The sequence below is a fragment of the Copadichromis virginalis genome, linkage group LG17, assembly GCF_057382275.1.
Source record: "Copadichromis virginalis isolate Kocher_CV1m ecotype Utaka linkage group LG17, C_Virginalis_male_GT1.1, whole genome shotgun sequence".
NCBI lineage: Eukaryota > Metazoa > Chordata > Actinopteri > Cichliformes > Cichlidae > Copadichromis > Copadichromis virginalis.
Window position 1 is genome coordinate 25,109,027 of NC_140634.1, and position 25,187 is coordinate 25,134,213.

Here is a 25,187-nt window from a genome sequence, read left to right on the forward strand (position 1 = left end):
CTTATAATATGATTTTTGGCCCTTTTACAGCCAAAATTACCAAATATGTCCAGGCGGCCTAAATGATGCTTGGCCAGTAAAGGGTTAAGGACATTCCTTGCTGACATCACACAAAGCTAAGAGTAGAAACGTTGATTAACTATGATAAAGTTTCAATTCATTTTCAGTTTTATTTATATAGCAGCAAATCACAACAACAGTTGCCTCAAGACGCCTTTTATTGAAAGGTATAGAGCCTACAATAATATAAAGAAAACCGAGAAAACCCCAGTAATCGTATGAGCAAGTGCTTTGGCAACAGTGGAAAGGAAAAACTCCCTTTTAACAGGAAGAAGCCTCCCTCACAACCAGCCTCAGGGCGGGGCGGTCATCTGCCGCGACCAGTTGGGGTTTAGGTGAGTTCCACTCATAAAATGACAGTCTCTGGAGTAAGGGGACAACTTGGTCATCGGCACAAACTCCTTTAAACCTTTATCCAATGAACCTTAGATTTGGACCTTTTTCTAAGGATCATTTGTACATACGCTGATCTCATGGTTTGTGCTGTTACATCACAGCAAGAAGGTTCTGGGTTCAAAGCCACCTGGGGCCTTTCTGTGTGGAGAGAGTAATACTTTTCAGGGTAATAAAGTGGTTCATACTTTTTCCAAGGTGGCCACATTAGAAACTGTGACTGTTGTGGAGGGCTGTGCCAAAAGCTGAACTAAATTTCTCAGTGTCTTGAAAAACTGCAACTTCTTTGTCCTCCACTTACCTAATCTACTGATCTAATCTCAGTTTTTTATGGACACACTACACACCATGTTGAGAAATGCCAAGTCTTTCAACCAATATGTCTGTGGGAATTACCTTATTGGCACAAAACTATTTTATACTTGTCAGACTGTGTTATCTTTGACATTTTTTCATAGTTTCAACTAAAGAATTGAAAACGTCAATTTTTGTGATAGGCTGCTAGCAATAAAGGTCTAAAGATACAATTTAAAATGAGTTCTTTGCTAAGTTGTTTGTTATTTGTAGACACAACAGTGGTTTATACCTTTAGTTGGGTGCGATCGTGGCTCAAGAGTTGGGCGTTCGTCTTGTAATCGGAAGGTTGCCGGTTCGAGCCCCGACTCCCACAGTCTCGGTCGATGTGTCCTTGGGCAAGACACTTGCCTTGAGCAGACCTTTTTGATGTTTAAATGTTATATGGGTCAGTGTTAAGTGGCTTAACAAAAAAATCTTCCTGTGGAATGGTCAGGTACAAGGACTGGACTGAAAACGAGTAAAAAAGCAGCCAGTGAAAAGCTTTGAAAGCCCGTCAGTAAGCGTGGAGAATTGTTGCTCAAGACCACTTTACAAGAAAGTCTGGCTCCTTGGAAGCAGATGATGCTTTAAAAATGCTGGATGTAGCATGTTTAAGACACGTCTGCGGCCTCTGGATTTAAAAACTATTACAAGCAGGACTTGATCTCAGACATTTTCTCCGGACTTGCATGCAACACTAAATTTAAATCTTCTTTGCTGCGAATATCTAATTGTGCTAACGAGCTCGAGTTTGACTAATTTGACCTTGTGATTACTTTTCTCTCTGGAGTACTTACAGTGCAGATGAGATTAGTTTTCTGAATCATTTGCAGTGGACTCAATTATTTTTCAGCCTCCCTCTGTCATGCGCTGACTCATCCTGTTTCAACCAGACATGGCACCACGCTGCTCTTTTTTTTTTTTTTTTAACACCTAACCTTTATTTTGGTTGTTTTTATGCTGCTTTCACATATATACAGATATTGGAAAATGAATGAACACCCCTTACTCACCCCCACCCACCTAATGTATATCATAGTTTAGGCCATCTGACGCGGCTGGCAACCCCAGCTCACTTCTCCTTATGTTCATATGAGCAAATGTCTGCCATTTTGAAGCCTGATAATAATCTAAGTGCTATTTTAAGACCCAAGTGCCATTGGTGAGGGTGGAGGGAGTTGATGATGGAGGTTGCTGATGTCACTGGTGTTGCCTGGCAACAAATATGTGTTTCCAGTTGGCAGGTTTTGGCTGCTTCACCAGTGAGTGGTGACGGATGGACCCACAGTAGTGGTGTTTTTAGATCGTCCTGACTCTGTCTGGCTTTCTCTCTCTGTTTGTCTTTGTTTCTTCGACTCAGTCTGACAGACGGCAGATGCTTTCGCAAACAGAATGAAATGATCTCAAAAGTGAACTGGACCTCCTCAAAGTATCTGTCATGTCAAATAAATTTGTAGAATTGAGAAATGTCTCCCCACGGCTTTTGCCGAATGCTTTGCTGGCACAGCAGTGGACTCTAAACATCCTCCTCTTCTCAGTAAGATAGCGAAGGGCAGTTTTAGGCAACCTTATTGAAAACGCATAATAAAATAAGCTTTTAGCATGCCAGCACTTGCTGTTGGAAAAGAGAAAGAGTGCTCGGCTGGATCAAAGGTTAATAAAGAATCTTTACCTAACGGTTCAACAGGGATATTTTACTCTGCTGTGTTAATTTAAATCGGGATATCTGAGAGTCTTCATGGATATTTTATTATTAGAGTGGTTTGTAACCTTTTTGTGGCACATATTACTCATTTATGTTTATGGTCTGTATACAACTCAGTTAAATATCACGTAGGCTGGACCAGTAAAACCTCTGAATAATAACCGTTTACTGTTAAGAACATATCAGTAGTTCATAGTTCACATTTAGTGAGCGATCCACTTGCAGAACAGCCTGAGATGACATTTATTTAAAAAAAAAAAAAAAAAAAAAAAAAAAAAAAAAAGCATCAGGGATGAAAAAAGCAGCGTGAGACACTTGGACGGTGGCCCCAGTGGACAGTTTTCATTGTTTTAAACATTCAGTTTCACTTCTGCTCTTTTTTATGTTATAACTCTGGTCTTCTCTGCAGTGGAAGCAGCAACAGCAAAAGCAAGAGTGGTCCACAGACTGGTTGGTTGTTACATGCTAGCGACGGTAAACGCCTAGATGACAGTCTGCAAAGCTGTGCGCAGGTTCTGCAAAGGACCAACACACAACCATGAAATTTAATTGAATTGAACCATGCTGGTTCCGTTAACCATGTTGCTGCTGCCTAGTAGTAAGGCAGGCTGTCGGTAATGTGTTTTTCAGTAAGAAGACAGTAAGAGGAAAAAAAAGACCCCTCATCCTCCTTTGAAATGTTCACACTTTTGTACAAAGCCATTGCACCTGACTGGCCAGTTCTGACCAGTGGGCTCTGTTTGACACCCATGCATTAGCCTGTAATAGGTTTGATATGGTATGAGAATATAATAGAATGATAGCTTGGGGTGTTGAATGTTTTACTACAATTATTTTAACAAGTTTTCTTCACTGCTTTGTAGAAGATTTGACATTCATTGAGTGAGTTGGTGATACCTGGCTTCCAAGACAGTAGGCATTCCTGCTTTAAGATGGTCCAGAAATAGACATTTTTCCAAGTTTGTTTGTAACTAAATCTCCAAATCAGAGAGGATAGGCAGAACATGAACTGCACTGCAAAACATGAAAAAACAACACAAAAACAACAAAAACAGCAAAAAAGAAATGTATGTTTCTGGATGGACAGTTGCAGAAGTGACAGAAATCAAAGCAGATTGCACAAAAGAAGCAGAGAGTTCATCAGCGTTGTGAGGGAGAAAAGATGCACACCAATGTGCGTGCTTTAATCACATAATTCATGTAATACTGTAGACACATTTACTAATAGCTATTTACGGTTAGCTTCACTTTCACAGCTATTCTGTCACATAATATTGTTTCCCTCAAAATTCCTTCAGTTATAATTTTTTCATTTTTTTGCAACATTTTTTTTTCTATTTACATCATTTTTTTTCTATTTACATCATTTTTTTTCCATTTTTTTTGTTTTTGTTTGTGTGTTTGTTTGTTTTGCATGGTCTATTTGCTGGTGTTTTCTTAAATTGCAGGACATTTGACTGTAGCTATGTCCAAAGTTTTTGAGTTGGATGTTTAACAATCACATATGGGGTGTTCACATAGATTCATAAGTTTCCATAAATTATGCAAAAGCTTGTCTTTAATATGTTTTAATAGCCAGGCTAAACCAATATCTGTGCTCTTATTAATTTCTTGCAAGTTCTTCTCACGACCCTGGTGGGAGATGTTATTGCATAGCCACAGATTAGTCAGTTTTGAGCACCACATGTAAATGAGATGGTGCATCTGAAGGGGTTTATCCTGGAATAGAGCAGATGATGAGATTATTAACTCATGGGCCCAAGTTAATATGGCGGGGAAATGAGAAATTAAGACATGGCAAGAACCAATTAACCACAATTATTTAGGTGGTTACTTTGAATCTTCTGTCTTAAATGATAGGAAGAGAGTAATACCTTTAATATCAGTGGTTATTAACAGTAAAAATGCATGTATACAACCATCAGTAAAATCTGAACATTTGGAAATTTGGTCCAAAATGAAGTTTAAACAGTTTTTTTTTTCCCCCCTCCACTACACTTTGGCCGTGCCCATCATGTGTCGTCCTTTTTATCTACCTCGGGAATTTACATCGGCCATTGTAAGTGCCGTTTATATTCCACCACAAGCGGACACGGTCACTGCCTTATGCGAGCTGCATGAGGCACTCACACAGCACCAGACACAACACCGGGACGCTGCGCTTATTGTGACGGGGGACTTTAATAGCGCCAACCTCAAACGCGCAGCGCCGAACTTTTATCAACACATCACCTGCCCCACCAGGGGTGAAAGGACACTGGACCACTGCTACACTACGGTCAAGGACGGCTACAAGGCACAATCCCGCCCTCCGTTTGGCAAATCTGATCACGCCGCCATCTTCCTCATGCCAAAATACAAACAAAGGCTGAAACAGGAAGTTCCGGTTCAGAGGAAGGTCGCGCGCTGGACGGATCAATCGGTGGCCGCGTTACAGGACGCACTCGATGACGCAGACTGGGGCATGTTCAGAAACAGCTCCGACGATGACGTCAACGTGTTTACGGAAGCGGTTGTGGGATTCATCGGGAAACTAGCGGATGATACCGTGGAGACAAAGACTATCACAACGTTTCCCAACCAGAAGCCGTGGGTGGATAAAACCATCCGCAACGCTCTGAGATCCCGCACCACTGCCTACAACACGGGACTCACAACGGGGGACATGGACCCGTACAAAGCCGCGTCATATAACGTGCGGAGGGCGGTGAAAGAGGCGAAGCAGCGCTACGGGAGGAAACTAGAGTCACAACTCCAACAGAGTGACTCTAGGAGCCTGTGGCGGGGACTAAGGACAATAACGGACTATAAAGCACCAACAACCGGTATGACGAACGCGGCCGTGACTCTGGCAGACGAGCTGAACACTTTCTATGCTCGCTTCGAGGCTGCAGCTAAGGTCTCCAACAATGCTAGTGTTAGCGGCGCTAACGGCTGCAGACAGGAAGATACTGCCAGCACCGGAAACGTGCTCGTCATCTCCGAGCATGAAGTAAGGAGAGCCTTCAAAAGAGTGAACACCAGGAAAGCAGCAGGACCAGATGGCATCCCAGGTCGTATCCTAAGAGACTGCGCATACCAGCTAGCTCCTGTGTTCACTGAGATATTCAACATCTCTTTATCTCAGTCGGTGATCCCCACATGCTTCAAAGAGTCCATCATTGTTCCTGTCCCGAAGAAACCTCACCCTGCTTCTCTCAATGACTATCGCCCTGTAGCCCTCACCTCAGTAGTGATGAAGTGCTTTGAACGCCTGGTCAGAGACTTCATCATTTCTTCACTACCAGACACACTGGACCCACTACAGTTCGCTTACCGTCCAAATCGTTCCACAGACGATGCCATCTCTCATCTCCTCCACACATCACTCACTCACTTGGACACTAGAAGGGGGAATTATGTTAAAATGCTCTTCATAGACTACAGCTCTGCATTTAACACCATAATTCCCTCCACACTCACCACCAAGCTGGAGCATCTGGGACTCAGCTCATCTATGTGTCAGTGGATCTCCAACTTCCTAACTGGCAGACCACAGGCAGTAAGGATGGGCGGACATGTCTCAGCCTCCACCACTGCTGTACTCTTTGTACACATATGACTGTGTGGCCACTACCAGCTCCACCACCATCATCAAGTTTGCTGACGACACCGTCGTGGTGGGCCTGATCTCTGATAACAACGAGACGGCCTACCTGAAGGAGATTAGGAATCTGGAGAACTGGTGCCAGAGGAACAACCTCCTTCTAAACGTCAGTAAGACAAAGGAGCTGATAGTGGACTTCAGCACTAAGCAGGAGAGGAACTACCAGACCCCTGTCATCAACGAGTGCCCAGTGGAGAGAGTGGACAGCTTCAAATACCTCGGAGTTCACATCACGCAGGACCTGTCATGGTCCTGTCACATCAACACCGTGGTGAAAAGGCCCGACAGCGTCTCTACCACCTCAGACGCTTGAGAGACTTCCAACTGCCCTCCAAGGTGCTCAGGAACTTTTACTCGTGCACCATAGAGAGCATCCTGGCGGGAAACATCTTAACCTGGTTCGGGAACAGCACCATGCAGGACAGACGAGCTCTACAGAGGGTTGTGCGGTCAGCTGAGCGCACCATCCGCTCCGAGCTCCCTGACCTGCACTTAATCTACAGCAGGCGGTGCTGGACCAAGGCCAGGAAGATCGTGAAGGACCTCAGCCATCCCAACAACAGACTGTTCTCTCTGTTGAGGTCAGGAAAGCGATTCCGCTCCCTGAAGACCAACACAGAGAGACTGAGGAGGAGCTTCTTCCCGCAGGCGATACGGTCTCTCAATCACACCACCACACAGTACTGACCCACACATATGGTTCTTACACACACACACTGGACATTCTGGACTTTGTTTTTGCACAACACTGGTCACTATATTCTTCATTTCCGGTTAATACTTGTACAGCTGCTGTTAGGGCTGCTCAATTAATCGAATTTTAATCACGATTACGATCTGGGCTTTCAACGATTATTAAAAATGACTGAGCCGATTATTAGCCCCTCCCTCATTTATCCGCGACACCTTAAAGGCCGGTCCGTGAAAATATTGTCGGGCATAAACCGGTCCGTGGCGCAAAAAAGGTTGGAGACCGCTGATTAAGAGGACCCGAGGGAAGCTCGGAAAGCTAAGCAGAAGTTATTTGGAGAGGAGAGTGACTGCCGTTGGTTGAAAAGAGAGTTTAAAAAAAAAAAAACTTCAGTGGTGTTGCACACCATTTTATATTATTTTTTTAAAGTCATTGTTAACCCTTTAAAGCCGGTCAGAGCAGCACGCTCCGTTTTGCGTAACTATTTTTAAATTCCTGTAGAACCTGAACCGTGTAAGCTAGCGCAATAATTTGTTTTGCATATGAAACCGGAGGAGTTGTACTTACATCTTATGCCATCAGCTTGTCCTCGGCCACGGTTTCCTTCCACATATAGCTTTGCAAAAATTGCATAAAAAGCGCTTGCAGGAACAAAAACATAATATTCCAGAAACACGCTTTGCCGTTCCTATCAGCTGTTGGTAACACTTCCCACAGTGAAATGATGCACCTGCTGTTTTCTTTGCAAATTTGCATCATAGGATTGTTTTTTGTTTTTCCTGCAGTATATAAAAATTGCTGTATCTCCAAAATAAAACTATGAAGACACTCACAATAAATTTCCTGTGGTGGGAAACTATTTTTTGCAACTTTATTGTAAAGTTTTGAGGGATAAACCTCTTAAACTTCTCCAAGTAGAAATATATGTAAACAAAACAAAAGCGATTTTCAAATTTTTTTGTAGTTTATTGCACTTTTTTGCAATTTATGTAATTACTATGGACTTAATGCATACATATTATTAAAATATGGGCTATAACAGTTGTATTGATGTATAGCAACTTGAAATGCTCCCACAAATGGCACTACAGCATGTAAAAAAAAAAAAAAAATATAAGCTCTGGTGGACTTGGTTCTATAGTAGGTCTTAAAGGGTTAAATAAATATCGTCAAATAATCGTGATCTCAATTTCAGTGAAAATAATCGTGATTATCATTTTTGCCATAATCGAGCAGCCCTAGCTGCTGTTATTGTGTATATATTTATTTATATTTAGATTTCTTCATACATTCTTATATAGTTCTATATTGTGTATTTTGTTGTACAGTTATTTTATTTTCAACTTTAATTTATATATTTTATCTTATTCTTTCCCAGTTAAATTTACCCTTCATTCTAATTTGTGTTGTACAGTTATTTCATTTTTAACCTTAATTTATATTTTATTCCTTCCTAGTTAAATTTACCCTTTTTAATTTTTCATATTTATTTCCTATCTTATTCATAGCCTTTTCCTTTTTTGTTTTCTTTAGGTCACGAGCAGTTGTCCAAGCATTTCACTACATATCGTACTGTGTATGACTGTGTACGTGACAAATAAAATTTGAATTTGCATGACGCACAGTTTCAAAGCTTTGGGGATTTATTAATGGATCAATCCAAAGTTCTTCCTTCAACACATTTCCCTCGAGTGTTCCACACTTCAGCTTTGGATTGGCTAATTGGTGGCAGGGATCTGAAAACTGACTTCAGCACTGCAGAAGTGTTTTTCAACATTGCCTCTGCACATCATCAAGAATGTTAAATCAGACTCATGATGTGTGCAGACTTTCAGCCTTAATTCACTGGATTTAACAAAAATATTAAAACTGTTTAAGAATTACAGCCATTTTTCTACATAGTTCCCAATTGCTCTTTAAAGCACAACATATATTTTGGTCATTATTTAAAGCTTTTGCTATGCCACATTTGAGAAAATTAGCTTTACTTGTAAAATCCATGGAGCGCTACATCTGTGACGCTTCATTTTGGCCAGCCCGGTGAAAACTGGAATTGCAAAACAGCGCCATTGTCATGGTCCTGGGTCGGTGACCCAGCGCTTTTAGTTATCATTTTCTAGTTTATGATGATGATTATTATTGTTTGAGTTCTGTGTGTTATATTTGGTCTGCCTTTGAGTCTGTGTCTCTGTCTATGGTGTCACCCCATCTGTTTGTGAATCTGTCTGTTTAGTTCAATGTCTTGCCTGGTTCCATGTGTCTGAGTTTCCTGTTTTATTGTGAAGGTCCGCGTCGTATGTGAGTGTGATCAGTTTACGTTTCCCCTGTCCCGTCAGCCCAGATTCCTCCCAGCTGTGTTGCCCTCCTGTCTCTCATCCCCTGATTACTGGTGTGTGTGTATTTAAGCCCTGTGTGTTCTCCTGCCTGTTGCCGGTTCGTCTGTGTTCCTCCGTGTCAGTCTGTGACCCTGTGTTCCACGGTGTCCTGTTCCTCGTCTGCGTCTCTCTGCTATTCATCATCCGTTGTCATATGCTCCCAGGTCTGTTATTTTTAGTTCTCCCAGTTTAGGTGTCTTTAGTTGTTTGTTATGCCCCACTGTTTGTTTGCCACTACACCTCTGTAAATAAAACCACCTGTATCTCATCCACTGCCTGCATCTTGGGTCCTCCTTCTAAATCCACACGGCTCGCCTCGGCAGCCGTGACAGCCATCCCTTTGCCTCACACGGTTGATATTCCTCCCCATACCTCTTGCAGATAGGCCAGTCCCTCAGTGTCTTCTTGTATCCTAAATAAGAATACATTTCTTTTCAGTAAATTGTTCCTGAATCATGTCATCCTGCTCTTGCCCTCCTTTGGGAAAAGCATGGAAAGCCTTAGCTTTGTACCTCATGTCATTCAACAACAAGCAAGCCCCCCCCCCCTTCCCCACTGTCGCTCACTTGGTCTCATTACAGTGCAGCAGAGACAGTAGCGCAGATGTCGTGGCTCCTGTAATTACATCTCAGAGAGCTGAGGTGCCACGTTTGTGTTACCTCGTTGTTTACCGGAAGCCGCTGTCATCAGCTCTCCAACCCGGGAATTCGCTTGGCATTCATTCCAAAGCATTGTTGTCTGCTGAGGTTTTTAAGGCACAAGATGGGGGTCTTTCATTAGCAAGTTAAGTAGTGCATTTGTATGCATAAACTTAGCTCTGAGCGAACGAGCCGCGCTGTCTGAGAAGTGATAAGGGAGGCAGTGTTTTTAGCTGATGAGATGAAATTGCCCCTTGAAGAGCTGTAAATGAGATGTGTGCATGCTGTTTGCAATTTCTCATCCTGGTTTTCATGCATGTCTTTTGTATGCAGCTCAGCAAGCTTTTGCAGCTCCTGCAGCATGCTCTTCCTCATGCATTTTGCTTCCTTTCTTAACTTTTCTTCATTCACCTATAATTTCAACTTTCAGCTCAACCCAAAAGGCTTAGCTAACAAAGCCTATGCTAACTGCCTGTACTTTACTCTTCAGTTGCCAGTGATGGTGTGTCTGACCAGTAAAGTCTGCACTGTCCAGCACAGCAGAACTAATCCCACCGCTTTGTAGCAAGACTTGTTTTGCACTCGTTCTGAGAGCAAATGCTGCCACGTCTTTTACAACTGCACCCATTTCGTATCAGCGCGTGCATCTCTGCAGTCTCCCTCAAAAGCATTATTCGTGAAATTTAAAAATTTCATGGTGTTTCTCTTTCACAACCGTTTTTTTACAAGGTAGATAGATTCTTGACTTTGTGTAGGAAGAGCTGAAACATTTATTATGAAGAAAAACGGTGTGGGGAAAAAAGGGCGTATTTCATTGTCTGGCGAAGGAGCTTGCAATCTATTTTCTTTCTCTCTGTTCTCATGCTCCTACACATCAGCCTCTTTTACATTGACCTTGGGTCTCCTTTTTTTAAGCTCTCAACTAAGTTACCCCAGCAACAACACAGGAACAGGACAACTTCAAATATGACTGTGCATATGTGTTGTTGTACAGAAAGCACTCTCTGAGCTTTGTCTCTCAGGATTGCTGTTTACTGCACATGACTCATGCAGTGCTTATTTACATGTTACAGCTGCTGCTGTAGGGCTGTAAGTAAGATTTAATCTCCTTACATACCTTTCACAAATGTCTGACAAATGAAGGAACATACTGTTACTTAATTACTTTTCACTGTTTTATTGTTTACTTGTGCCAGTATCTAAGTTTAGCATTAATAATGAAGAAGGTTAATTGGCATCAGGTGCATCTGAAGTCACAAGTGCAGTTAATTGGCTTCCCTCAAACTTGATTTTACCATCACAGTATATCAGCAAATATGTAAGCTTTTTACCTGATTTATATAATCCTTTTGGGAACTTTTAGGGCATTGAAAGAGAATAATAATGACTAATAATGGTTGTCACAGTTTATTTGAAGATTACTATTCGCTTTCTTATTAACTCTGCACCTCAAATTGATGGAGACCCAAGCAAAGTTCTGTAAATCTTCCAATTAATAAATAAATAAATAAGAAGCAAACTTGTGTATTTCTAATGCATGGTGGATCTCCTTCAGTGTGCTGTGTTTTCTTGAGATTGAGGTTCTAATTATGCCGGGTGGTGTTGGCACATGAGTTTCAAAAGATTTGATGGCATTCATAAGGTTTTTCTCTGTAAATACATATATTTTTGAAAAGTAGTTTGTAATGAATAAATAACAGAGTAATAATATTCAGCTGCCTCTCCAGTGAGTCTGTCCTCTTCTGGATGGACTCTAGAGCAGAACAATTTCAATTCAGTTTTATTTACATAGTGCCAAATCACAACAACAGTTGCCTCAAGATGCCTTATAATTTAAGGTATAGACCCTACAATAACCCAACAATCAAAATACTCCTTTTGAGCAAGCTCTTTGCGACAGTGGGATGGAAAAACTCCCTTTTAACAGGAAGAAACCTGTGGTGGAACCAGGCCGAGGGAGGAGTAGCCATCTGCTGCTGCTCCTTCCTGGTTGTCGACTTGTCATTGACAAGCTACCAGTCAACGAGAATACCCTGAGATAATGTAACTTTCTGACACTAATAATGAACATAATTACAGTAAAGAGTAATTAAAGGTAGCTTAAAGTTTTTTCAATATAACCTGAAATGACAAGCCCATAAAACACTCAGGAAGGTGTTAACTGAGTCCAGAGAGTGAGGAAGCTGATCGCCATTTTCCAATAGTAGTCATTGTAGCCCTGTGCTGGCGCCCCCTGCTGGTCATTAAAATAGGCAGGCTTAAGACACTTCTACACTTTCAGTTTTTGTGATCTAGAAACTGTTTTCATTTTTTATGCTTTCTATGGAAGTGATCTAAAATAGTGAGAACAATTACAAAGAGAGTGGCCAAATTTTAAATTTTAAATGAGTGTGGTTTTTTTTTTTTGTTTTTTTTTGTTTTGCATTTTTCCCCCCTGTAGAAGTGTGTTCACATGCCCCACTATATTTACTCACCTTTGCCTGTGCTGTCATTTGCTGCTGAGCAGATGGTGTATAGGGAGACTTTTTAGAGCGGTTTTCCTGCCAACAGTTGCCCCCTCTGAGGTATACTCACCTCCCATGTAGTTTTATTTTAGATTTATTAAATCAGCATTTCATCTATTTTCATTAATGCTACAAGATTGCACTTGAGTTACGAGTGTTTTGGTCTCCCCTGGGTTTTCAGGTTTCATATTGTAACATCAGACTAGACACTGCCACCCATCCTTTTGTTTCACTCAAGTCCTTGTTGCCTGTTTTCCATGTAAGCCCTAAAGACAGAGTAGAAGCACGGAGAAGGGTGTTATATCCTTTGTTTTTGCAAACTAATATGCCGCTCGAGTAGTTACAGAGACGAAACGGAGTGCAGGATCATCTTTGTTTTTCCTGAACAGCAGTTTCTCTCCAAGCTGCTGGTAATGAGCTCGGCACTTCGATTGCACCTTCTCAGCTGAAATGGCGCCACCAAATCTCCCATTCCGCTCTACCAACGTGTCCTCCAGCATCCCTCCCCCTCCCTCAGCCCATTCATCACACTGAAAATGGCCCTCTCACTGGCGGAGCTCATCTCCAACAGGTCGAAAGAAGATTGATTTGTTTGTGTACAGAGGGATAGTGAAAAGGAAAAGACTGAGGTGGGAGCTGAGATAGACTGATGCCAAGCTGTGTCAGACAAGCACATAGACAGCCCAGCAGTATCAGTATGTATGTGTATGTGTGCGTGTGCTCAGCTCCAGCCCCCAGATGTTTTAACTTCTTCTAGCATTTACTCAGCCTCAGCCCATGCTGTCTACCTTTCGAATGCAGCATATTTAAACTCCCCCGCACAATGTGACTAGAATAATAGCAGTGCCAGTATTTTGTCAGTTTGAGCTCAATAAAGATGTCTTGAGCCGAACATTTTGGACATGTTACCTTACGGGATGAAATGGTGACCCTTTTGAAGGTGCGTGCGTGCGTGCGTGCGTGCGTGCGTGCGTGCGTGCGTGCGTGCGTGCGTGCGTGCAGTCAAGTTTTTGGGGTAATGGCTGTCTCCTGAAGTATTCAATAAAACGCCTCGAATGTGATGCATGCTGTGAAAATGTCAGGCTGTCAAAAATATTTTTTTAGGTAAGCAGGATAGATGTTTTAATCATTTTTGTTTGGGTGAGCCACAGGGTATAGAGGTGTAAGTGGATATCTTTTGCTGTGTTGTGTTTCCACACAGCACGATATAAGAACCATTCCACTTACCATCCTGCCTGGCAGCTCCATCTTCAGCATCCTTTCTCTGCACAAGTCCAAAGCACCTCAGCCCTGCCTCTCCTCTAACTGTGTCTCCGGACCGCTCACCCTGAGCCGTCCCGCTGATATACTCATTTCAAATCTTGTCCCGTCTGTTAACTCTCAATGAAAGCTTGAACATCTTCAGCTCCACCTCCTGTCTTTCTGTCAGTGCCACTGTCTCAAGCTGTACGTCGCAGGTCTCTCTACTATCCTTCCACACCCACCGTCACAAATCCCCCCTTGACACTTGTCTCCACCCTGTCTGCACTCTCTTCCTCACTGGTGGAGGAAGAGAGTTGTCCTTTTGCACTGGTGGTGGGTTATTTGAACATTTATAATTTGAACATTTATAATTTCACTTGTTGCCGTCACACAGACACATCTGCCTGTGCTTTTAACCCTGCAGACTGTACATACTGTAACAGTAGACGCAACTTCTGTTTCTGAAAAGTGAAACTAATGTGGACGTGCTTGGAAACTTAAGAGAGAGCCTCCATGTTTCTCTGGGTTTATACGCATGCAGGGAGCAGGTTAATAAGGATGACAGGAAAAAAAAGAAAAAACATAACTGGATATTAGTGCAGGCACACTAAGGCTCATGTAACACCTCAGTAAACACATTTGAAATGAGTTTTACAGTTTCAGTTGCTAGTTTCAGCCATTAAATAAAACACGGTGTTCGTTTTGTACATCATGGTGTATTTGGAGTCAAATAGATGATAAAGCATGGAATTAAAACCTTTGTCTTATGTTGTCTGCAGACCAAAGCAAAGTTTTAATTACATACAGTGTCTACTGCAAAGCAAAGATACTATCGGCCCAACTTCATTCACAATAGTGAGTACACATCCTCCTTCCCAGCTTCAGAGAGGAGCACAAAGTGTGAAGAAGTTGGTGCTCTAGCAATTCGACCTAGATGATTTTATCAGGGTAGTCATAAAAAATACATTGTAAGTACATCCACAACACTTACTTGATTGCAGCTTTTGTACTTTGAAAGGAAGTATATCTTTCTTTCCTATTGCATCAGATATTAATGGGTTGAAAAATTAGTGTGAGTAATGTTAGGTGAAACAGTTTAGCGTCTGGAGTAGCATGCAGTATCCTCAAAATATATCCAGCTTTTGTAAGTCAAAGTGCTCCGGTCAAGGTTTCAGAAGGGTTTTTTCACATATAGCAGACCACTGAGATCTGAAGGATGAAGAAAACCTTGGAGATTTTAGTAAAGCTCTGAATCAGCTGTTGGAAAATTTCTCATCTTGCCTCACGTGGAAATACAAGCACCCGTGTTTTAGTGATGGAAGCAATTATTGAGAAATCTTTGCTTTATAAATCTTTGATTTCACGGCTGAAAGCGGCACAGCCACTTCTGATTTCCTGTATGGCTTGTTTAATGCTGAGGTCCAATTATAATGTCTCTTTTCATTTGAGTGTTGAATTTACTGGCTGTGCCTGGATCGCCGCCAGCGAGCTCTGGCTCCTGCTGTAAACAGCCAGGTTTAAACACTCCACTCAAGCTGACATGGTTCAGTAGCTGTGTCGAGCCCTAATCGACGTGCAATCCAGTAGAGCTTGTAAACGACCCTTACTGCATCCTCCTGGTTCAGACTGAAATTCTGATATTGGCTGATTGTCGGTATTGGTTTAATATTCAAAGCGAAAAGAAGAATATTATTGGAATCTATTATCATTACATGCGATCAGCTGTTTTTTATCATCTAACTTTGTAATAATTCTGCGTTTCTGTTCAATTATTTATTTATTTTGCACAGAAAAGTTAACTTCTGTTTTTCACAACATACTAAATGACATAAAACATTAGAGCATTAGAAGAGTATCAGCACGGATCTTGAAACACCAAATGGTGCATACTCTCATCTCTTAGTCCGATTAAAAGTGTGTGGATTTTGCAGTGCAAGGTGTAACGGTCAGCAGAACTGAAGAGAAATCAAATGGGGTTGACTGGTCAACAGGTGATGTCTCATCACACTATTGTAGCTGTTCTCTATTGTGCCGTCGTTGTCTCCAAACGATGACAGCAGTCACTCTCAGACATGTTGGGAAAGGTGTTTAAATAACTGCCATCTGATTTATAAATGCTAACACGTTAAAATCAGTTACCAGGTGGGTCAACCTGAATCCCCCCCTGTAAGGTGTAATACTTAAAAAAAATAAATCATTGGCAGTGAGTGCTGTTACCCGCTGTCAGTGATGGGTTTTGAACCCTGCAGAGAGTGGCTAACTTGTCACTGATGAGCGAGGTTGCCAGTTCAGAGGCCACAGGGGTTGTGTTATGTGTTCCGCCAAAGATCCCCCGACACCCTCCCCCTCCTTTGCTCCATCATAATTTGCTAACTTAATCCCCCCCCTCTCAACCAACTGCAGCCTCCTCCCTTTGAAACCTGCTGTGCTGGATGTTGGAAGCGGCTCTGTCTGCCTGCACCTGTTTCGATTAGTAGCAGAGGGAACTTTATTATATACTAGATCAAATTCACATCTCAGAAAGATACAGAGCTACTTTTGTCCTGATCCATGCCAGTGTGTCATGTTTCAACATTCCCCCAAGATCTTCTAGAGCTACGTTGTGATATGAAAAAACGGGTTCAGGGATTCAGATGAGCTGCAGAAGCTTCCATCTGAAGCAATTAGGGTCAACAGCCTGTGTTTGGAGTTGATGGGGTTTGTGGACACTTGTAAAACCACATGTAAGGTTTTCTTTTCTGCTGACCTTGCGAACCCAGACCTTGCAGTGATCTGGTAAAGCTGCAGTGGTAAGGATTGGTGGCTCTCAGTCTCCGTAGGAAATGCAGGCATTGTATTGTCTTTAGGGGGGAGCTGGTGATGGCAGACCAATTGAGATCTTTGGGGATGTGCATGCCAACATATTTACTTCTATCTCTCTGAACGTCTTGTGAGATGATTCACATTATTCCAACGATGAACAGCTGACTGTAATGTAAGACTTGCTGCAGGACCCTAGCCAAGGTTATGTGACTGGTGTCATGTAAACATGAACATGAATGCAGCTTTTGCATGCTCAGTCTTGTTGTTCACATGTCATAGAGTCACACGGTGCATTTTGATGAGATGTGCTGAATGTAAACAGAATTTTGCTTGTTTACAAGAAAACACCACGGGGCACCATTACCTCTGGATGTAAAGTCATTTTGGCGAAGAGGTTCCCGCTCCCGCCCAGTCTTTCATGTTCATTCACACAGGTGTGTAACTAGGGCTGCTCAATTAATCGAATTTTAATCACGATTACGATCTGGGCTTTCAACGATCATTAAAAATGACTGAGCCGATTATTAGCCACTCCCTCATTTATCCGCGACACCTTAAAGGCCGGTCCGTGAAAATATTGTCGGGCATAAACCATCCGTGGCGCAAAAAAGGTTGGAGACCGCCGATTAAGAGGACCCGAGGGAAGCTCGGAAAGCTAAGCAGAAGTTATTTGGAGAGGAGAGTGACTGCCGCTGGTTGAAAAGAGGTAAAAAAAACTTCAGTGGTGTTGCACACTATTTTATATTATTTTTTAAAGTCATTGTTAACCCTTTAAAGCCGGTCAGAGCAGCACGCTCCGTTTTGTGTAACTATTTTTAAATCCCTGTAGAACCTGAACCGTGTAAGCTAGCGCAATAATTTGTTTTGCATATGAAACCGGAGGAGTTGTACTTACATCTTATGCCATCAGCTTGTCCTCGGCCACGGTTTCCTTCCACATAAAGCTTTGCAAAAATTGCATAAAAAGCACTTGCAGGAACAAAAACATAATATTCCAGAAACAGGCTTTGCCGATCCGATCAGCTGTTGGTAACACTTCGCACAGTGAAACAGACGTCAGCGCGAACTGTTGCATGTCCGCCATTTCCTGGCCGAAACCGGAAGTGACGTCATTTTCGCGGAAATGTAGTTTTTTACTTGTAGGCCTTAAAAGCCTATACTGGTCATGTTTGACTTTTCTGAATAGTTTCTGGGATGCTTAGAACTCGAATTGCACTGCTGGAAATAGTTTATTTTGATGCACCTGCTGTTTTCTTTGCAAATTTGCATCATAGGATTGTTTTTTTTTGTTTTTCCTGCAGTATATAAAAATTGCTGTATCTCCAAAATAAAACTATGAAGACACTCACAATAAGTTTCCTGTTGTTGTAAACTATTTTTTGCAACTTTTTTGTATTTAAAGTTTTGAGGGATAAACCTCTTAAATTTCTCCAAGTAGAAATATATGTAAACAAAACAAAAACGATTTTCAATTTTTTTGTAGTTTATTGCACTTTTTTGCAATTAATGTAGTTACTATGGACTTAATGCATACATATTATTAAAATATGGGCTATAACAGTTATTTAGCAACTTGAAATACTCCCACAAATGGCACTACAACATGTAAAAAAATAATATAAGCTCTGGTGGACTTGGTTCTATAGTAGGTCTTAAAGGGTTAAATAAATATCGTCAAATAATCGAGATCTCAATTTCAGTGAAAATAATCGTGATTGTCATTTTTGCCATAATCGAGCAGCCCTATGTGTAACCCATGCGAAGTCCTCTGTTAATGTAGTTTTCCCTCTGGCTTTAATGAGGGGGTGTGTCTGATTTTGTCATTTGCATAGCGGGCCTGCAGATTTGAATATTTTGCCATTTTCCTTTTGCTCCCTCAGAAGACGAGACATTTCTGCCACCAGCTCTACCCTCCTCCCCCGCTCAAGACATGATCCGATTTGGTTTTACAGTACCTGTCTGCATTCATTTGCATGTTAACGACCATCAAATATGTATGATACAAGCATCATATTTATACCACGTGCACTTCCTATAGAGTAGGCTCATTACCTTGTGAAGCAGCTTGTGCATCCATTTACATATTCGTCATGGGAAATATGAGGCATTTTAGCAACCCCTTATTTGTAAAGTGGTCCAATAAGCCCAGGCTCTGGTTGGCACTAAAATGCCAAATTTAAATGGGACCTAATATATTCTTGGACTCTACTAGAGTAGCTTTGCTTGATTAACTGTTTAAATAATACTGGGCTTTGGTACTGTCCGCAGCTCCATCCACTGTCAGACGAAGCGGTTTGAGGTCCTTTCCTTTTAGCTGCTCAATCGATGTAGAAAGCCAACCTCCTTGTGGCTAGGCAAAATTGTTGGTTGGCTGGTGATTGGTCACCAAGATGTTGAGCATGCAGCACCCAAAAGCTCCTGGGCAATCACTTTCAATAGCGTGGTGACTGCACAGGTTGCGGTTCGAGATTAGGGAGGGTTTGCAAATAATCTCCATCTTATTTATAAATGCTGGCAGATTCCCAACACATTACAATCAGTCTGTGCAGTCGGTACTGATGAGTGCAACTCATCTGCAGTCTGCTTCATGGAAAAATTGGACTTGACTCAAATGGAAGTATTGTGCAAGATTTCCGAGTGCTAATGTAATTTTGTCGTTAAATTACTGTCCTGATCGCAAATGGTCACGCTGCAGTCTCCAGCCACTATATTCCCTTGTGTGACTATAGCACTAGCAAACTTTGTTCTGATTGGCTGCCCCTCACAAACAGATTTGCAGTTGGAAGTGTATGAAAAAACTATGTAGAACATTTTCCAAAACTCTAAGTGTGTGTGTGTCTGCCTGTATGACCGGGGGGAAAAAGAGAAAATATAATAAGTTCCTTAAACTTCTGTAAGATTATTCTTGCCCTTTGTGCAAACAGCATGTATAAAGAGATAAAATAAAAATAAAAAACATTTACATGGACGGATGAAAATGATAGAAATAACTGTGTTGTCTGTTACCTGTTGTGTGCATTTTTACTGAAACACGAGCTGAACTTAAGCAAATTCTCTGCCAGTGAGAATGAAGACACGAAGGCGGACTTTGTTCTCGTATTTATGCCGGGAGACTGATGTTCAACCACCAACTTAAAAGGGAGGACTGTTTCTGCACAGATGCTGGGCTTGCCTGCTGCTGTGTGATTTCTGATGTAATCTTCCCCACTGAGCTGGATTGATTCTGTTATTCCTTCGGTGGGTGGGCTAACAGGCCTGCCAGGCAAGTCTTTGCCGTTAATGGAGCATAGTTGTGTGGTGGAGTCGGGGAGAGCCCATAGGAGCTGTCATACTTTAGTTCAATGTAGGTTAACGCTGCTCACAGAGGCAACACAACGCCACACGGACTCTTTTGATCAGTGCCCCATGAAAGGGTTTTCATATAGGACAGTAAAACAGTTACATTACACCACATATCCAGAACTCTTGTGGTTTGGCTAAAACTTTGTGCCTCACTCATGAATTTTTCATGAATCCTTGTGTTTCTTTGTATCCTGTTAGAAACTGGCTCAGCTATTACTTCCAGTTGTATCGGTCTGGGAAACTCACTCACGCCACCTGCAGGCCAAGCTGGCAAACCGGTTCCAGGTTACAATGGTAAGAAATGACCTCTTTGTATTCAGTGTGTTACCCCCACGATTACAGCGTGAGGGATATCAGGGCAAAAGTGTGTCTTCTGATTGTAATTCCCTGTCTTACGTTTAAGCTTTTTGCGCTTCCAGTTTGCCAGCGGGGGGATAGAACCACCTCTGAATTTGAAATGCACTCTTTTCCCTTTCCTCTAGTCACAGTGATCGATGATAACATGCAGGAGGTGAAGCCAAGAAGCCTGGGAAATATTGTGGTGAGGTAAGCCAGGTGCATATGTTCACAGCAACGTGAGTGGCTTAGTTATCGCTTCATCTTTCTTTCTTCTGGGCCTCTTGGACACGGACATTAAAGATATTATATATTTGCTCTTTGTACACAAGTGAAATGTGGACTTTGAGTCTTTTAGTCATTAAGGGTAATTATTCACTTTTGAAAAACAAGCATATGACTATAAATAGCACTCACTTCTATTGCTGGAGTTGGGAAGGCAGGGTGTACATGCGCATGTTCGTGAAAGAGAGTTGCCTGTGTTAAGTGGACTTCATCAGGAAGCTATGACTCGCTTTGCAGGCGTATCTTCCAGACTTCTACCTATCTGTTATCACTTCACTCCCTTGTTCTTTGTAATTGCTGGTATTGACTCAGTGCTAAGGGGGACTTCCAAGGACTCCATGCTACAGTGCATCCTGAGATAATGATAGGCAGAGCTACACTCAGACAGGAACAGCTGTGCTATTGTACTTGCTTGTTGTATCCAGAAAGTCTGTGCCAGCCAAAACTCAAACAGCTTCATAAAGTTGTGTGAATATTTACAGAGTAAGCTTACAGACAGGAGGGAGAGTCTGTGAAATGTGTGAACAGATTAAATAAACAAAGTGGCTGCAGGTTTCTTTTTAGCCTCCTTACACATTTTAATCATGCATGGTGACTGCATCCACCATGATTTGGTAACATGAACCCAAAATTAGAGGCAAAAAACCCCCCTTTTTTCGTCAATAACAATTTAAAAGTAGCTTAATAGAATACATTGATCAGATTTAGACTACGTCTTCGAAGAATCAGGCCTTTAGATTTAGAACTCACATGAGTTTGACATGGAATGCACTCTCACTGCTCACTATATTAGGTACACCTTGTGTTACTGGGTTGTACCCCCCCCCCCCCCCCCCCCCCCCCCCCGTCTGCATTAAAAACTGCCTTAACTCTTCATTCTTCATGGCATCGATTCAGTAATGTCCTGGAAACATTCCTCAGAGATTTTAGTCCATATTGGTACGATAGCATCTCACAGTTGCTGCTGATTTGTTGGCTGCACATCCATATATCCCATTCCAACAAATACTAAAAGTGCTCTATCGTACTGAGATCTGGTGACTGTGGAGGCCATTTGAGTACATTGAACTTATTGTCATGCTTACAAAATCAGTTTGAGATAATTTAAGCTTTGTGATGCAGCACGTTATCCTGCATCAGCCATCAGAAAATGGTTAGACTGTGGCGATAATGGGACGGACACAGTCAGCATAAGTACTCAGGTAGGCTGTGACATTTAAATAATGCTCAAATGGTACTAAAGGGTTCAAAGTGTGCCAAGAAAAGATCCCTAACATCATTACACCATCAGCGTCGACCTGAATCATTGATACACAACAGGATGGATCCACGCTTTTGTGCTTGTTGTTTAAACTAAATTTCCACCCATCCATCTAAATGTTGCAGCAGAGCCATGTTGGCAGCAACAACCATGCCACATTCAAAGCCACTTTTCTTCACTATTTTAAGACTCTCTTTGAATTTCGGCAGATTGTGCTGACCATGTCTGCATGCCTAAATCCTCTGAGTTTCTACTATGTGATTGGCTGACTTACTGTTGTTTAAAATGTTATTAAAAATCTGTAAAATGTAAATTCTTTAGACACCATAATGGAATTTGTTTGTTACAGGATTGTTGCATAAATTTAAATGTTCTGCTTGTAGTGAATAAACCCATGCAGAGGGTTGTTTAGTTTAAAACCTGGGAAATTGGGCCATTTGCTCAAGAACTGGGTCTTTCCTGTCTCCTTTTAAACAAACGCTGAGTTTTATTGTAGGACGAGCCCTTTACTGCCCTTTAACGTTGGATACACTGACTCTCTGAGTTTAAACAATAAATCATTAATTTATCTAGGTAATTTATCTGTGTTGCTATATAGAAGCTTTCATGAATCGGACTTTTTCATACAATTATCTGAATTAATTTTGTACTTCTTCTTTAAGATTGCCTTTACCACCTGGGGCAGCATTGTTTTTATGGCAGAATCAAGATCTGTTCAAGAAACTCTACTTCACAAAGTTTCCAGTAAGCTGTTTCATAATTACTTTAGAAATTCTCGCTGGTCATCGAGTCATTGGGATTAATTTATATGTGACTGTCGGTATAGTGCAAAAGACTATTTCCCTTTTTTAAATAGTCAAATTAGTCACAAAAGAGCAGAATAATAAAGACAATAAAGAATTCTCCTTCAGCACCCCTGACTAATTCAGTGATTCTTGAACCTTTTCCAGGATTAATCATTTAAAAAGCTTAAAAAGATTTAAAACCTGTATTTATTTGAACAGTTTAAGCAAAACACCCACCCAAACTCCACAGTGAATTTTAGTAAAACAAAAAAGTCAGTTGTTTGTTTATTAAAACAAAACAATTGTTCCTGTATTATCCACACCCCAGCTGCAGAGGCTTTGTGGACCACAGTTTGACAAGCCGAAATAATATAGGAAGAGGTGTCCCTCTAGTGTTAGACATGTTGCATTGCAGATCAACTTTAGGTATTTGTAGCCCTTAAACATGAGTGATGTTTAAACTGTCTGGATGAATTGACTTTAAGCTGCTCTTTTAATCTGATCCAAATGTGACTTAAGGGATTCTACGACACCATGGATGCTGGTTTTATGGATGAGGAGGGCTTCCTTTACGTCATGTCCCGGTCTGATGATGTCATCAACGTGGCAGGCCACAGGCTCTCTGCTGGAGCACTGGAGGAGGTATCAGAGCAGTTACAGGTGTTGATGAAGAGGATGCGAATGTTTCTCTGAGGGTTATAATTTGTGTTTTTTTTAACAGTCAGTGCTGCAGCACGCTGCAGTGGGAGACTGTGCTGTGGTAGGGCAAGAAGACTCTCTGAAGGGCCATGTTCCTTTGGCTCTGTGTGTGCTCAAGAATGGTGAGGAATACTCACTGGGTGTCATAATTTTGCAAGGAATTTAGGGCATAAAATAAAACTACCCGGCGGTATTAACGTTTTATGCTTTGCGCTACACGTCTCAGGTGTGCAGAAAACGGAAGAGGAGATCGTGAATGAGATTGTGAAACTTGTGAGAGACACCGTCGGTCCAGTGGCTGCCTTTAAGAAAGTGCTCTTTGTCCGCGGGTTGCCAAAGACACGTTCTGGAAAGATTCCTCGCTCCTCTTTATCCAATCTGGTCAATGGCAAGCCCTACAAGGTAAGACTCAGCTGTTAAGGACACATGTAGTGCATTATTATCATCAAACACAAGTAGATGCTGAAGGATAAAATCTCTGAATGAAATTTTTTTTTGCTTTTGCAAAGGCTTTACAGCAACTCTGGAGATGGTAATGCTAATTTTGCTACTTAGAATTTGAGCGACGATGGTGCATTAGTAAACCACACACTCACTCAAAACAAAATTGTGGCTCTTTTGAGTTTTCAGTCTCAGTAGTCTCCAGGAGAGAATAACTTGAGAATATCTCCTCATATGGTGGATTTGTCAACAAAATTTTCAGCTGCACAAAACGTTTCAGTGTGACAAGGATTCCTGCATTGATTCCTCAGAAAACATTCTGTTTGTTGTTGTTTTCATGCATTGTGCCTTCACTGTGCAGGAGGAAGAACACACAGCGCCCACTCTCTCGCTGTGAAATTTCTGGACTATTACTTGTGCTATTTATCACCATCAAAGTTGTGCTTTGGACTAGAAACCTGGCAGCTTCAAGACCATTAATATCAAAATAATAATATCAAAAATGTCTTCAAAGGGGGGAAAAAACTGGGGACTAAGTGGGTGTATTGCAAAGATCAGACCAAGAAGAGAGCGTGCATCTGAAAAAGGTAGAAAAAAGAACACAAGGGTAACAGCAAAAGACCCGCAGGAATCTTTAACTTGCTAAAAATACTCATTAATGTGCCCATCATAAGGAAATGTCTACTGACTTATCAAAATAAAAGCAAAAACTCCAAAAATAAATATATTAAAAGAAAAAAGAATAAATGAACCACTTAAAAGGTAGTTTCAAAATTCTTATACGTTTTTTTTTCCATGTGTTAAGGTTCAAAATACAATGTAAGGTCAAAAACTTCAATTTATATTTAATGCAAAGCTGGTTATATACTTCTAATGAACTAATAATGCCATATTAAAATAATGAATGAAAATGAGAAAAACATCCCCTCCTTATTTTACAATTCCCTCTGTTGACCTCTGGAGAATCCAGAGGTCACAAACAGTTGTTTCCCCCCTTGGCCTACACATTCAGTTCTACATGCATCATTGGCATCATGGACATTGGAGTAAGGACTCCAGGGTCCACTGCCCTCACAGACATACCTTTTAAACATTCTTCTGGCACAAGGGATGAGACAACAACAACAAATAACCATAATACCCACCACAACAGACAAAGAAAACATGACCAAAGCGATAACCCCCTTCCACCGTCCGAACACTGAGGTCAGCCAGCCTTCCAACGGACTATCAACACCGGAGTGATCATGCATAGTTTCAGAAAGGCTCTTTAGGCCCTCCAGAGCCTTGGTTACCGACACATTTGGAGCAGTCTTGTTTGGAATAAAATTACAACACTGATCGGCCAATATAGAACAAACGCCCCCTTTTTTCCACTAACAACATCAAGGGCCATTCTATTCTGCACTCCCATTAACGAGGTCGGACCCACCTGCTCCGCCAACCCCTCCATGCCGTCTCTGGTGAGGTTAGAGAGCCTCAGTACATTATAGTGAACATAATTGATCCTATCTACGTTCTTGCGTTCTTAACCCTTTTGGATCAACCCCCGCTATTTCCACCCCCAGAACCAAATACATAGATTGTTTGCGATGCCAATTCCCCAATGATAAGGTTAACGCGTTTCCAGAGGGGCTAAAATCCCT

The 25,187-nt window shown here is 41.6% G+C and overlaps 1 protein-coding gene across 1 annotated transcript in view; it reads left to right on the plus strand.

The window, feature by feature from the left end:
- The window catches only part of acss3 (acyl-CoA synthetase short chain family member 3), a 64,601-nt gene that overhangs the window by 30,207 nt on the left and 9,207 nt on the right, over window positions 1-25,187 (plus strand). Inside the window, exons 10-15 of the mRNA XM_085437301.1 lie at window positions 19,933-20,028; window positions 20,217-20,280; window positions 22,279-22,360; window positions 22,921-23,043; window positions 23,123-23,222; window positions 23,327-23,502. Of these exons, the coding sequence (XP_085293427.1) occupies window positions 19,933-20,028; window positions 20,217-20,280; window positions 22,279-22,360; window positions 22,921-23,043; window positions 23,123-23,222; window positions 23,327-23,502 (641 nt within the window). The remainder of the gene's footprint in view (window positions 1-19,932; window positions 20,029-20,216; window positions 20,281-22,278; window positions 22,361-22,920; window positions 23,044-23,122; window positions 23,223-23,326; window positions 23,503-25,187) is intronic.